The following is a 14,513-nucleotide window of genomic DNA, read 5'->3' as shown; positions in this document are numbered from 1 at the left end:
CTAGAAGTGGGGGCGAAGGTCCTTGAAAAGGGACATCCGAACCCATACGCAGGAGACGACAAAAATAAATATTTTTCCAGTTGAGGGTGGAAATCCAAGTGGTCCGGCGGTCCAGGCTGGAAGGTTGAGATTGCTTATGTTGGCAGCTAAAAGTTTAACATAATGGCTCGCCGCTGAAAAACCTGGGTTGCCGGAAGAAAAAAAACCATCAAGTAAATTGGAGCGGAGATCCTCCAGAAGAGAAGGGATGGCTTTAGCGGCGACAAAATGTCAATTAGTAGGTTTCCGATCGGTGCCTGGTGGCAAACTGAGGATCCGCATGATGGCCCATGGGAAAACAGAGTTCATCCTGCACATCCGCGAAATTGAACAGGAAGCAACAAGTATGTGAGTGCAAACGCAGCATCCATATTCTAGGATAGGACGAACTAAGGAAGTATATAAGGATTTAGTAACATAGGGGTCATTGAATTCCTTCGACCACCGTTTAATAAATCCAAGCACACCCCTGGCTCTATTCACCATAGACGAAATATGATCAATAAAGTCAAGTTTTGGGTCCAAGCGGACGCCCAAATCGTCAACAGAATTAATTCTTTCCAAATAGCAGCAGTTCAGCGTGTAAGTAGCAAGCTTAGGAACGACACGTGAGAATGTCATTAGCTTGCATTTCGAGTCATTTAAGTTTAATAAGTTTACACGGCACCAAGTTTGAAAATTATTAAGATCTGTTTGTAAATCCGACTGGCCGGCAACGTCATTGTATTGCACGCAAAGCTTGAAGTCATCCGCGTACTTAAGCACTCTGGAGTTAGTCAAGACTTTGGGCAGGTCATTTATAAATAATGTAAACAATAAGGGTCCCAAATGGCTTCCTTGCGGGACGCCAGATGTAACCCTTAGAACATTGGATAAATTATTCTTAAAGAGGACCTTTTGCGTCCTGCCATTCAAATAACTAGAGATCCAATTAAGAAGATCACTTGGAAAACCCATTGAATCGAGTTTTCTAACGAGGAGAGAATGGTTAACAGAGTCAAATGCTTTACTGAAATCAGTATAGATTACATCTGTCTGACAATTATTATGGAAGCCCTTTATAATATAGGAAGAGAGCTCCAAAAGATTTGTTGTTTTTGATCTTCGCTTCATAAAACCATGTTGACATGGAGAAATAACCGATCTACAAAGGTGCTGTAAGTGAGGGGTGATGTTTTCAAATAATTTAGGGATGGCCGACAACTTAGAGATTCCTCTATAATTGCTGGCATCCAATTTGCTACCTTTTTTGTGGAGAGGAATAATACAGGATTCCTTCCAAATAATGGGAAAGTGGGAGGTTTCCAAGGACAAGGTAAACAATTTCAGAAGGGGATAGCACAGGGCGTCGGCACAATACCTAAGCACACAGCCAGGAATTCCGTCGGGACCTGGCGAATAAACTGGCTTGACACGATGAAGATCTAAAAGGAGAGAGCTTTCGTTTAGGCTAGGACAGAAAATTAAGTTTGATTTGAGTATGTCGTAGGAATAGGTCTGGTATAGATACGAAGAGCTAGAATAGGTTGTTTGAAAAAACTGCGAAAATAGATCGGCTATTGCCTGATCATTATTTGCGGTAGTATTTTCAAATGGAAGCGAGGAAGGATTTGTTTTAGGCTTTTATAGGTTTTTATAACACTGCGCGTTCAGCACGGTAAAGTTTGACCGAGCTGATAAATAAGATGAAAGGGTAGATTGAGAACCGGTGATTTTAAATTTAGCATACAGTCTAGATTTTTTATTTTTAAGTCGGCTCAACTCTTTAGTAAACCACGGCGGTTTATTCGAGCTTGGCGGATAATATAACGGAACACATTCAGTAAAAAATGAATTCATGGCACTGTAAAAAATATCAACGGCAACTGCCATGTCAGTGCACATGTATAGATCGGACCAATTGAACTCGTTTATAAAATTATTCAGCCGTTCAAAGTCCGTTTTGCGAAAACATAGGACTTTATTGGCTGGACGGTCAGAAATATGCTGTACGTCACACCCAATATCAAGAGTCACATCGAAAGTTGGATGATAAGGATCTTCGGGTTGCGTCAGAGGCGCCACCCTTGCTAAACTGACTCTCGCAGGATCAGAGACGAAGCAAAGATCTAGCTGGCGCTGTAAGGAATTTCGAACATGGTTGACTTGAGACAGCGAAATGTCAAACAAGCCAGCGATAAAGTCATGTTGTGTAGGTGTACTGAGAGTATTGGTGGAATTATTCGAGCACCAAATAGCACCAGGGATATTGAAATCTCCAAGAACTACCAACTGGTCTCTATCCAAAAGTCTACTGGAAACCATCTGAATAGCGGAAAGGTGATTCCAATAAATAGGAAGTTCCGACAGTGGAGGTATGTAGGAACAGGTAATAAAAATGGAGCTACCTTTGATAGATAGCTTCACACAGAGGAATTCAACATCGTTGCATTCCTCGAAGGTTAATAATTCTGACGTGAGTGAGGAGTCCACCGCTTTAAGAACTCCACCCCCGCACAATAAATGTGTATGGATCCACGGTGTGGTGCTGATAGATTGTCTAGATTGGGTTTTGTGTTGAGACCTCAAAGTCTGGTGACCAGATTTCGGGGCAGAGCGATCCAGGACCAACGGCAACAGCAGGGCGAATCCGTGGATCAGTACTTTCGAGCGATGAGCCGTCTAGGTAACCGACCGGTGACACCCATACTGTAACATTTAAAATTGTTATGAAGGGACTTACCGCTGAGATCGTCAGGTGGGGTGCCAAAACTCCAAGGCTCTATGGAAAGGCGGCTAAGGAGTCAGTAGAAAAGGAAAGATTAGAAACGGTAAAAAAGGAGTTCCTAGCTTTTGAGGACGTCGGTCTGGGAAAGACATCGGTGGAGGAAAACCGAAACCAACTCGTGGAAGGAGCAGAACCCTTTAAGAAAATAGTGTGGGCGGAAGTGGAAAAGATGCTGAAGCTTGGCGTGTATCTGCGAGACGCGTGCCCGCTGACAAGCATGTGATTCCCGTGCAGGCCAAGTCGAATATCTCGGATTGGTGGCGGTATGTCTAAGGAAGCCAAATTTGACGATAGGGCTAAAGAAGTCAAAATTTTGCTTCAAAAGTTTAAAATAGCTGGGGTTTATCTTTGGCGGTCGGCTAGTACTAGACGATGAGGCCAATAGCGCGATACAGGTGTTAAAGCATTTACCTCTGCCCCGGTTCTGGTTCACTCCGATTTTAAGTGCCCTTTCATGGTCCAGTGCGACGCGTCACACCATGGTGTGGGAGTAGTCCTGTTTCAATACGACTAAGTTGTCTTCGAGTCCGATAGTCTGAAAAGCTGAATAAGCACCAGTTAAATTATTCGCTTACTGAGAAGGAGTGCTTGGCAGCAGTACTTGCCATCGCAAAATTACGCCGTATGTGAAGTTAATGCCGCATGGTCAGCGACCACGCCAGTCTGAAGTGGTTGATGACCATAAAAGACATCAGCGGACGCCATGCGCAATGGTCCCTCACATTGCAGAGTTTCGACTTTCAGATCTTACACCGGAATGGGCCCGACAATGTGGTGTCCAATACGTAGTCCAGATGAGTGGAGGAGCTGGAGCTTGGTGCCGGCGACGCTTTTGGATTCGTCACAACGGATTTCCAATCTGCGGAGTAAAAAGAAATTCGAGATGAGATATGGGAAAACCAGGCTCGCCTACCGGATATTAGCGTTGAAGGCGACCTCATCTTCAAACGCCTCGGGTTCGGCCGGTTAGAAGAAGAAATCGAGGGAGGTCCATGGAAACTATGGAGTCCAGCATCGCTGACAGCCGGGATGATCGCGACGGCACAAGAAGATCCGATGTCGGGACATGGAGGAATGAGGAAAACGCTACAACGCCGCCAGCGGCAGTATTAATGGCCGGGGATGACGAAACAGGTACGAGACTTCGTGGGACGGTGCATCCAGTGCAAGGAGGCGAAGGCTCCGAACTACTGCACGCAAGTCAAGGTAGGGTAGGTAGGGGTGACGGTAAGGCCTTTCCAAAAGCTCTATATAGATTTCCTAGGCAAATATCCACGGTCAAAGCGAGGTAAAGCCTGGATTTTGGCGGTCTGGGATCATTTTTCGAAGTTCAGGCTTTTTTTTGTCGATGAGGGAAGCCACCATCACGAATGTCGTGGAACGGCGGTTTACTCGCCGCAAAGCAACGCTGCAGAAAGGGTGAACACATGAATCAGCACTTACTCTTGGCGTACGAGCGGAGCAGCTGGCAGTATAACAGGCGCGCCAGGAAGTTTCACATAAAACCTGGCCAAGAAGTGTTCCAGTGAAACTTCACACTGAGCGACTTCGTAAAAAACTACAGCGCCAAGTTCGCTTATTGAACAACTCGGGGTGAGCAAGAAAGTTGTCCATCACTCTTCGTTTATTTTGTTTATTTATGTTTTGGTGTAGGAATGCTCGTGAATGTTAGCTTCCTCTTCGATTGGCAAATTTTCGGCTGGTGTTGCATTCTGATGGTGATCGATAGCCGCAGGCGAAACCAAAATCGCCTGAAATGCACACCGAAAGTAGGTTGGCAGGGCAGAAGGGGAAGGAGTACCCTATACGCGAGATTGTGTAATACAATTTTTCATCACTTTTCTCTGAAATCAGAGCTTAAACTGGTTTCTTGCAAATGTAACTTCTGTTTTTGTCGCGTGCGAACGCAGTACATTTTAGTTAATATCTTGAAAGCGAACAAGGATTTAAAATCGACCTTAGCACTAATTATAGTGCTAACCAAGAGGTTTACGCTGCAATTTTTGTAAAATTAAAATAAAGTCTTGGCACATGTTGTTTTCTTTTTTTTTTTTTGTTTGAATGCGTACGAATGTCGCAAACCATACCAGAGAATTGCCCATATTTATTAAAACGCAATTAAGTAATATCTGCCTTCATTTTATTTGCCTATACTCATTAGATTTACAGTTTTAAATTCACCGTTCTGCATTTTCCTCTATGTTATATCTAATGATCGTTTGTACGGGAGCTATATGAAATAGTCATTCGATTTTCATAAAAATAAAACTATGGTTCTAGAAAATAAAAGAGAGCTATATATCAAATTTGATTAAAATCTGCTGAAAACTGAAATAGTTATAATTCTTAAATATATTAATTCCTTCACGATTTTCATAATCGTCACGTCGTCGTTTACACTCTTTGGAACGATTACATATGAGAGCTGTAAGAGTAATGACTCTTTGCAGGAAAAGTTAATCGCACGCCGTCTCTTGTTTCCGAAGAGGACAATTATTCTAAGGGCAACTATCTGTAAGGGGAGAATTATGAAAATATAGAAAAATCCTACACCCCACGCTCTTAATTCTGAATTTAGTGATCTTGTTTATAACTATATACTATTGCTCTGAATTTAATAATTTTGTTTGTAGGCGGCGCACTGTATTACACAGAGCGACTGCTTAGCATGATAAGGAGGTGAAGTAACATGAACAACTAAAGATATAATAATTAGGTCGGATGCATTAATTTGTATTAGGCAGCGAACTGTAAAACAGTTCTCCCCGCCTAGTAAGGGGAGGTGCTGAGCCTTCGGAAATATAAAGAGCAAAGAGGTATATAACAACTAACAAGTATTAGGCGGCATACTGTAATGCACAGGCGGCCGCTTAGCACGGAGTTGGAAAAGAATAAAAAAAAAATAAAAAAATAAAATAAAACAATAAAGGAAGCTAACTTCGGCACGCCGAAGTTTACATAACCGTGCAGATAGAACTTCGATCACTATGAATTAATAAAAAATAAATTATATATGGGCAATTTTTCATTTTCCAAATAAATTTCGAAATAATAGATGTCAAACACTCGTAAACGCAATTTATGTTATTTTTATAAAAAAAGGCATGTTTTGTTTTGATGCCAATGCCTTAAACAAAAGCATTTTGCTTTGTAATTTTAGACAGAGAATCCAAAGAGTCCATATAGAATGCAAAAGGCCATATGCATTTACCAATATTCGTACAGTTTTAGTTTGAATTATCGCTTTCTAAAATGTCGCGTGCGACCGGGACTAAAATTTAATTTAAAAAAGAACTACTTAATATTTTAAAATCAAACAAAGTACATTATTAAGATAATTCATTGCATAACTCATTAAAATTTAGTGTAATATAATTGTTTGGGAACGAGACACCCTGTAATATTTGTTTTGTTTACTGGCTTTGTTCGCCGCTTATCAGCGGAATCAATTCGAGCTTCTCGCCGCTGCACTTGCTATAGAGCTTACCTAGTACTTTTCCATAACTTCTAACTCCTAACTGTAACTAGTTTACATCTTCGACTCAACTTATCGTATGATGTGCAAGCTTTTTTTATTCACATTTTTGCTCTCAATGCATCGCGGTCGTCGTAATTCAAATCGGGTATTTAAAATTAACCAATAAAAATATAAAAACAGTTACACTAGTGGATTCGTTTATAAACATTAAAAAAACTGGTCCTTCGAGCCGGATTCGCCAGTAAAGCGTTATTTTTTTGGATATTTAATTTGATTATTGTTTTTTTGTAAACGGCGATCTAGACATTTCTTATCTCGATCACGATGCGGAGTGTGATTCAACAACGGGGCTTCTGCAAAAGCCAAATTACTAGGGCACATAATAACGCAGTCAAATTTGTTGATGACATTCATTCAGTGCAAACTATAGAGGTTCGCCTGGCGCAACTGCAAGACAATTATATGCGATTTGTGCGGCTCTCGGAGGAGCTGTATGCGTTTCAGTCGGAACCAGATTGGGAAAACCCCGACGCCGATTTTGATGCCTATGAGGAAAAACACTACGCTACACACGCCATTTTGAGCAACACTTTGGAAGAATTACGACGTGATCTCCCATCGCAAACCAGTATTTCGGCCACTGTCCAAGCAGCGGATGCGTCTCAAAGAAGCCAGGTGGATTTTCAGTTCGAGCGAATCAAACTCCCAACATTTTCCGGTAACTATGAGGACTGGAAACATTTTTCGGATATGTTTACTGGATCAATCGCTTGCAATCCGAGCCTGACGGATTGCCAACGATTTCATTATTTAAAATCGTACCTTTCCGGAGACGCGCTGACATTAGTTAAACATATTACGGTTACTAATGAAAACTATCGTGAAGCATGGGATCGCCTGTAACAGCGATATAACAAACAATCGCTAGTTATTCGATAATTTCTAAACAGTTTTATGACACTTTCCAGTGCTACAACCTCTAACATTAGTACAGTGCGTAAACTTGCCGATGGCGCAGATGAAGTTATTCGTGGCTTACGCGCTCTTAACTGCGAGGAACGGGATCCCTGGCTAATCTTCATATTATTGTCAAAGTTGGATTCGGAGTCCCGCCAAGCTTGGGCTCAGTGCCCAGACTCTGAGAAGAAAGGCGTGACGATAACTCAATTTTTGAAATTTCTCACCGCACGCTGCGACACCTTGGAGGCCTATCACTTAGTTCAACCAACCCAAGCTCGACGCGCAGCTACAACGCATCACGCAGATATGCATTCAAGATGAGACGAACCTAAGTGTACATCGTGCCAGCAGAATCATCAAATGTTTAAATGTCCTCAATTCCTCGCCCTCGACATTGCATCTCGCCGGGAGTTCCTCAAGTCGAAGGAGCTCTGTTTCAATTGCCTCAGCCCCACTCACATGGTGGGAAACTGTACCTCAAAGCATACTTGTCGGATCTGTCGCCGCAAGCATCATACTTTGGTTCATGGCTCGTCCCAGCCAAGTCAAAATGGTAACTACGTTGCGCCAGCCAATGAGCAAACATCACAGCAGGAATCTACAATTGGCCATAATCAACCGCCTGTTCCAAGTCATCATTTAGCGAATGAACCTCCCATGGAAACCAATTTCACTCATCATACTCTGGAGAATATTCCTGCACACTCTTCGCACACTCTATTGCCAACCATCCTCGCAGACGTCGTCGACGCTTGGGGAAACACTACACCTTGCAGGATGCTCCTGGACACTGGATCTACAATTACCTTGGCTTCGGAATCATTCGTTCAGCGAATAGGCGTGCGTCGAATGTACGTAAGGATTTCTGTTCTCGGTCTCGCCGCCAACAGCGCGGGCGTTACCCGAGGACGCGCACATATCAAGTTGCGCTCTCGCCTTTCGGACCAAACTATCGAATTGGTCTCATTCATTCTCAGCTCGTTGACGTCATCACTTCCAGCCCAAGCTATTGACACCTCATCTTCTACGTGGAAGCACATTTGCAAGCTCCCTTTGGCAGACCCAACCTTCTGCACGCCAGGATCCATCGATGTCATCGTTGGATCAGATCAGCTGTGGTCTCTTTATACTGGAGAACGCAAATATTTTGGTAACGACTTTCCTATTGCTCTGAATACTGTTTTTGGTTGGATTATTGCAGGCTCGTACAATGCATGCGATGATCACCTGACTTCTACCGTGACACACCACGCGGACTTAGATACGATGGTTCGCTCATTCATGGAAATGGACAGTATACAGCCAAGCCAGGCTCTCCTGGACGCCAACGATCCCACCGAGCGACACTTTGCTGCCACACATACGCGTTCTGAGAGCGGGGCTTATATCGTTCAGTACCCTTTCAAGGAGGAGGCACCGCCTATTGGCTCAACTTTGCCGCAGGCTATTAATCGCTTCTTCTCGCTAGAACGCAAATTTCGTCGGTCTCCGGAATTGAAGCAGCAGTACGAAGCGTTCCTAGACGACTATTTAAAACGTGGACATATGGAACAAATAACATCAACTCAAGTGGACGAGTCCCCAGAAGGTTGCTTCTACCTACCGCACCACACTGTTATCAAACTTGACAGTTTGACTACCAAATGCCGTGTAGTTTTCGATGGATCGGGAAAGGACAGCCGTGGACTATCACTTAATGATCGACTGTATGTTGGTCCTCCAATTCAACGCGATCTCCTTGGCGTTTGTTTACGTTTCCGTCAGCACCAATATGTTCTATGTGCAGATATCGAAAAAATCTTCCGAGGGATTCACGTATATAAGCCGCACACCAATTTTCAGCGCATTGTTTGGCGAAAGAATGAGAATGAGCCGCTACGTAATTTTCGCCTTTTGACGGTAACTTATGGATTGGCACCGTCCCCATTTCTGGCCGTTCGAGATCTAAAAAAATTAGCTGACGATCACCGCTAAGAGTTCCCTGCAGCTGCCCATGCCCTCCAACACGATGCCTATGTGGATGATATCCCAACCGGATGCAACTCATTCGGGGAACTTATGAATCTAAAGAACGAGCTAATTGGACTTTTGGAAAAGGGGCAATTCAAACTCCGGAAATGGAGTTCCAATAGTTGGCGTCTTCTAAAATCATTGCCAGAAGAAGATAGGTGTTTTGAGCCTATCCAGCTCCTTAACAAATCTGCTGCGGACTCACATGTAAAAATTCTTGGTATCCAATGGAATCCCGGAAAGGACGTCATGTATCTCAATCTCAAGGAATGCGATACGACTATTTCACCTACAAAACGAGAACTCTTGTCGCAACTATCGAGAATCTATGATCCGCTTGGACTTATAGCGCCGGTCACAGTTTTACTCAAGCTTATATTTCAAGAAAGCTGGACAAGTGTACTGCACTGGGATGAGCCAATTCCTGAAACCTCACGCTCGCGCTGGAAAGCCTTGGTGGAGGATCTGCCATCGCTTACGCAATGTCAAGTACCACGTTATTTAGCTTCACCATTCCGAGACGTAGAACTACACGGATTCGCAGATGCATCCACGCACGCCTACGGTTCGGTTGTCTACGCTCGGGTTGCAGTTGGAGGCAGTTTTCAAATATCCCTCGTTGCCGCCAAAACACGGGTGGCCCCGATCAAGCCAGTCTCGATACCACGTTTGGAACTAAATGCTGCCCTACTTCTTTCCCGATTGCTTACTGTTGTCAAAACATCACTAACAATTCCTATTTTCAGCACTAGCTGCTGGACTGATTCAGAAATTGTGCTACATTGGTTATCAGCTCCACCACGACATTGGAACACATACGTCTGCAACCGGACAGCGGAGATCCTGAACGACTTTCCCCGTAACTGCTGGAATCATGTCCGGACTGAAGACAATCCAGCTGACTGTGCCTCTCGAGGGCTTCATCCGTCAAAGCTTCTGGAGCACCGGCTGTGGTGGAAAGGTCCATCCTGGTTGGCCGCACCGACTTCGGATTGGCCACCTTCCACAAGCAAGTTCAGCGTATCTTCGAATTTCGATATCAACGCCGAAAAACGAGCTATAAAACCTACGACTCTGCATAACTTTCTTGATGAAAGTTTTAACGAGTTACTTATCCACAAATTCTCTACCTGGACGCGTCTAATAAGGGTATCTAGTTATTGTTATCGCTTTATTCAAACTCTTCGATCTCATCATAGGAATTCTTCACCATTCCTTACGTCCAAAGAGCTGCTGGAAGCACGACTACGACTCATTCGACATGTGCAACAGAAATTCTTTGGCAGAGAATATGCGCAGCTCGAGAATAGACGCCAGCTTAATGCTAAATCGCATTTACTCCGGTTCTCCCCATTTCTAGATGAAAATGGGATAATGCGAGTCGGTGGAAGAATCGAGCAGTCGACATTAAACTACAATGCTAAACACCCAATCCTAATACCAAAGGAGACACCACTAGCTGGACTACTTGTTCGACATTTTCATATCTCCAATCTGCACACGGGAGTTGATGCAACATTTACGAATCTTCGTCAGCAGTACTGGATTCTGGATGCTCGAAATCTCGTCAGAAGGGCTGTTTTCCTTTGTAAGCGCTTCTTCCTACAACGCAAAGGCACCAGTCAACAGATCATGGGAGAACTACCAATACCTAGAGTGCAAGCTAGTCACTGTTTCCAACATACAGGGCTAGACTATGCTGGGCCAATCGCAATCAAGGAATCCAAGGGACGAACTCCACGGATCGGAAAAGCATGGTTCGCTATTTTTGTGTGCCTCACTACAAAGGCACTCCACATCGAGCTTGTCAGTGATCTGACAACAAAGGCCTTCATCGCCGCCTTTTAACGATTCATTGCCCGCCGAGCGAGGCCCACTGACCTTTATTCGGACAACGGAACCACATTTCATGGCGGCAGGCAAACCCTAGACGACATGAGACGCCTGGCCATCGTGCAAGCAAAGGATGGAGATTTAGCTGCATTTTTCGCCAATGAAGGCATTTCTTGGCACTTTATATCTCCTTCTGCTCCCCATTTCGGAGGGATGTGGGAAGCCGGAGTCCGCTCCATCAAACTTCATATGCGACGGATTCTTGGATCGAAGGCCCTAACCTTCGAGGAACTATCAACTATACTTACTCAAATTGAAGCCATTCTGAATTCCCGCCCACTGTGTCCCAATGGGGATACTTCGTTGGATCCGCTGACGCCGTCTCATTTTTTGACTGGAGCTCCATACACAGCGCTACCTGAACCTTGTCGTCTAGATACGCAAATGAATCGATTGGAAAGGTGGAATCAGCTACAAGCCATGGTCCAAGGTTTTTGGAAACGCTGGCATATGGAATACCTGACATCGCTTCACGAACTTACATAATGGCATCTAGAAACTGAGAATTTAAAGATCGACACACTGGTAGTCCTCAAGGAACCTAATCTACCACCCTCTAAATGGATCCTTGGACGTATCAAGGAGGTGCACCCAGGATTTGATGACAAGGTCCGGGTCGTAACGGTTAAAACTGCCCACGGATCTTTCAAACGCCCAATTTCCAAGATTGCTGTCCTGCCTCTGTGCTGAACGACCGTTCAGGGGGGCCGGTATGTTTGGGAACGAGACACCCTGTAATATTTGTTTTGTTTACTGGCTTTGTCCGCCGCTTATCAGCGGAATCATTTCGAGCTTCTCGCCGCTGCACTTGCTATAGAGCTTACCTAGTACTTTTCCATAACTTATAACTCCTAACTGGAACTTGTTTACATCTTCGACTCAACTTATCGTATGATGTGCAAGCTTTTTTTATTCACATTTTTGCTCTCAATGCATCGCGGTCGTCGTAATTCAAATCGGGTATTTAAAATTAACCAATAAAAATATAAAAACAGTTACACTAGTGGATTCGTTTATAAACAATAATTTTTCATCACTTTTCTCTGAAATCAGAGCTTACACTGGTTTCTTGCAAATGTAACTTCTGTTTTTGTCGCATGCGAACGCAGTACATTTTAGTAAATATCTTGAAAGCGAACAAGGATTTAAAATCGACCTTAGCACTAATTATAGTGCTAACCAAGAGGTTTACGCTGCAATTTTTGTAAAATTAAAATAAAGTCTTGGCATGTGTTTTTTTTTTTTTCTGTTTTTGAATGCGTACGAATGTCGCAAACCATACCAGAGAATTGCCCATATTTATTAACACGCAATTAAGTAATATCTGCCTTCATTTTATTTGCCTATACTTATTAGTGTTGTGTGTTCCTTCTGAAATAACTTTCACTACGGATTTGTTTGTTGAACCGATTGGTTCGGCTTGTCTTTTATTAATGTTTCATTGAATCTTAGACTAAGGCTTGCTAGCTGTCGGTGCAGCGGCAAAGCAGTTGTTTTACATTATACATAAGTAAAGTATATATTATATATAAGTAGAGTAAAGTATGTAAAGTCAAATGAGAGAGTCGCGCATGCATATATGTACACATATGTATATGAGCGGTCAGCGTAAGAACTATGCTGACTCGGCTCTTATGCGAGTAATGCATTAAGTGCATCTCGTATTACGTTTGCACTTGAAACGTATTTAGGTACTTGGCACGCTGTCGATGAGTGACAAAGGCAATGCCCTTTTGTATATTTATGTTGTGCAATATGAACTCATATATGCATACACTACTCTACATGTTACTTATTACACTATACTACATCTCCCTCCTTTTGAAAAATAACGTAATTTCGTAATTTAGTAAAACTTTATTTCCTACTGATATATCTATATTGTTTACTTTCTGATCATATAGTACTTTCGTTTTATTCTTATGATCTTCTATCATTACTCTAGCTCTTTTATAAGCTGCTTCCAATCTGTATTTACTCTCCTTAGCATAATCGTCTATATTATATATTGTTTCTATGCTATCTATGCTATTAAAGTGTTGCGGTAAATTACTTCGTTTACCGAATACTAATTCATATGGACAATAATTATGTGCCATAGAGGGTGTTGTGTTGAAACAAAAGACAAAGTATTGAAGCCATACGTTCCAATCAGTTTTATCAACCGATATATTAAATCGTATGTATTCATTAAATGTTCTATGACTTCGTTCTATTGTTCCAACGGTCTGATGGTGGTGTGCTGTTGATGTTATATTTTTAATATTTAAATATTTGCACAAATTGTCTATAATTGAATTCTTGTATTCTGTTCCCATGTCCGTAATGAACGTCTTCATTGGACCGTACTTCAGAATAAAAAATTCAAATATTGCTTTAGCGACAGTGTTAGCATTTTTATTTGGTACTGGTATTGCAACTAAATATTTAGTTAAGTCACATATTAAAGTGACTGCATACTCGTTACCATTTTCTGATTTTGGTAGCGGACCAATAGTTTCCACTATCACTCTGTCGAAAGCATTTATTGGGGTATCTGTTATTGTTAGTGGGGCCTTACTATGTTTAGTTATTTTGGCTTTCTGGCATTTCTGACATTTTCTTATGTACTCAGTGATATCACGAGTCATATTTTTCCAAAAGTAATGTCTTTTTATTTTTGCTATAGTTTTTGAAATGCCTGTATGACCTCCTTGTATGGGATCGTCATGAAAATTAGACAGAATGGCTTCTTTTTCTTTTTGTTTATCTATTAGGGTCACCGGGTTGAGTAGCGCTACTCTTAGTGTTTTCAATATTTTATTGCCCATTAATTTGAAATTATCTATTGAAATATATTCAAAGATATTTTCCCACGGTGCCACTTTGAGTTGGCTGATTTCATTTATACCGGCTTGCAGTTCAAGCCTTTGGAAAAATTGACCTAAGTCTAGAGTTCCATTGGTATATAAATCGCTAACATCGTATCTTGCAGTAATTTTTTTGCCATGTTTAAATGAACATAACATATTTTTTACAATGTCACTACTTTACGTACTTCGTCATTGTTTATGACTTCGTATACGTTGGGCCTAGAAGCTGTACTTAAAGATTGCGTTGGCAATTCTTTTTCTTTATTTTCCGCGCGGATTTTCTGTCTATTTTGGTATCTTGTAGTGACTTTATTTATATTTCCAGTTATATTTTGTAATTCTTTGATGGTTATTCTTGATAACGCATCAGCTACATAGTTGTCTTTTCCCTTTAAATATTCAACTGTGAAATCATATTCTTCTAATTCTAGCCTCATACGTGTCAGTTTAGAACTAGGATTGATCATGGAAAAAAGATATATTAAGGGTCTATGGTCTGTTTTTATAGTGAAAT

General features: G+C 42.1%; 2 protein-coding genes across 2 annotated transcripts; both read left to right on the top strand.

Moving 5' to 3' along the window:
* The first annotated feature begins 3,807 nt into the window (after positions 1 to 3,807).
* On the top strand, positions 3,808 to 11,102 carry LOC147642750 (uncharacterized). The gene is made up of 5 exons (XM_086838966.1): positions 3,808 to 4,012; positions 6,703 to 7,183; positions 7,235 to 7,502; positions 7,596 to 9,123; positions 9,232 to 11,102. The coding sequence occupies exons 1-5, from the start codon at positions 3,808 to 3,810 to the stop codon at positions 11,100 to 11,102; spliced, it is 4,353 nt and encodes a 1,450-aa protein (XP_086695092.1).
* An 87-nt stretch (positions 11,103 to 11,189) lies between these two features.
* On the top strand, positions 11,190 to 11,837 carry LOC147642749 (uncharacterized). Its single transcript, XM_086838965.1, has 2 exons — positions 11,190 to 11,577; positions 11,644 to 11,837. The coding sequence occupies exons 1-2, from the start codon at positions 11,190 to 11,192 to the stop codon at positions 11,835 to 11,837; spliced, it is 582 nt and encodes a 193-aa protein (XP_086695091.1).
* The last annotated feature ends 2,676 nt before the right edge of the window (positions 11,838 to 14,513 follow it).

Source organism: Drosophila serrata, unplaced genomic scaffold (assembly GCF_035046125.1).
Source record: "Drosophila serrata isolate PLE 108 unplaced genomic scaffold, ASM3504612v1 contig_361, whole genome shotgun sequence".
Classification (NCBI taxonomy): Eukaryota; Metazoa; Arthropoda; class Insecta; order Diptera; family Drosophilidae; genus Drosophila; species Drosophila serrata.
The sequence above is the reverse complement of the archived record's forward strand: the minus strand, read 5'-3'. Positions and strand labels throughout refer to the sequence as shown.

Coding starts and splice junctions, on each gene's coding strand:
- LOC147642749 (XM_086838965.1), top strand. CDS start 11,190: ATGAGACGCCTGGCCATCGTGCAAGCAAAGGATGGAGATTTAGCTGCA. Junction 11,578..11,643: donor GCTACAAGCCATGGTCCAAG/GTTTTTGGAAAC, acceptor AATGGCATCTAG/AAACTGAGAATTTAAAGATC.
- LOC147642750 (XM_086838966.1), top strand. CDS start 3,808: ATGGAGTCCAGCATCGCTGACAGCCGGGATGATCGCGACGGCACAAGA. Junction 7,184..7,234: donor CGTGAAGCATGGGATCGCCT/GTAACAGCGATA, acceptor ATTTCTAAACAG/TTTTATGACACTTTCCAGTG. Junction 7,503..7,595: donor CCTTGGAGGCCTATCACTTA/GTTCAACCAACC, acceptor TCGTGCCAGCAG/AATCATCAAATGTTTAAATG.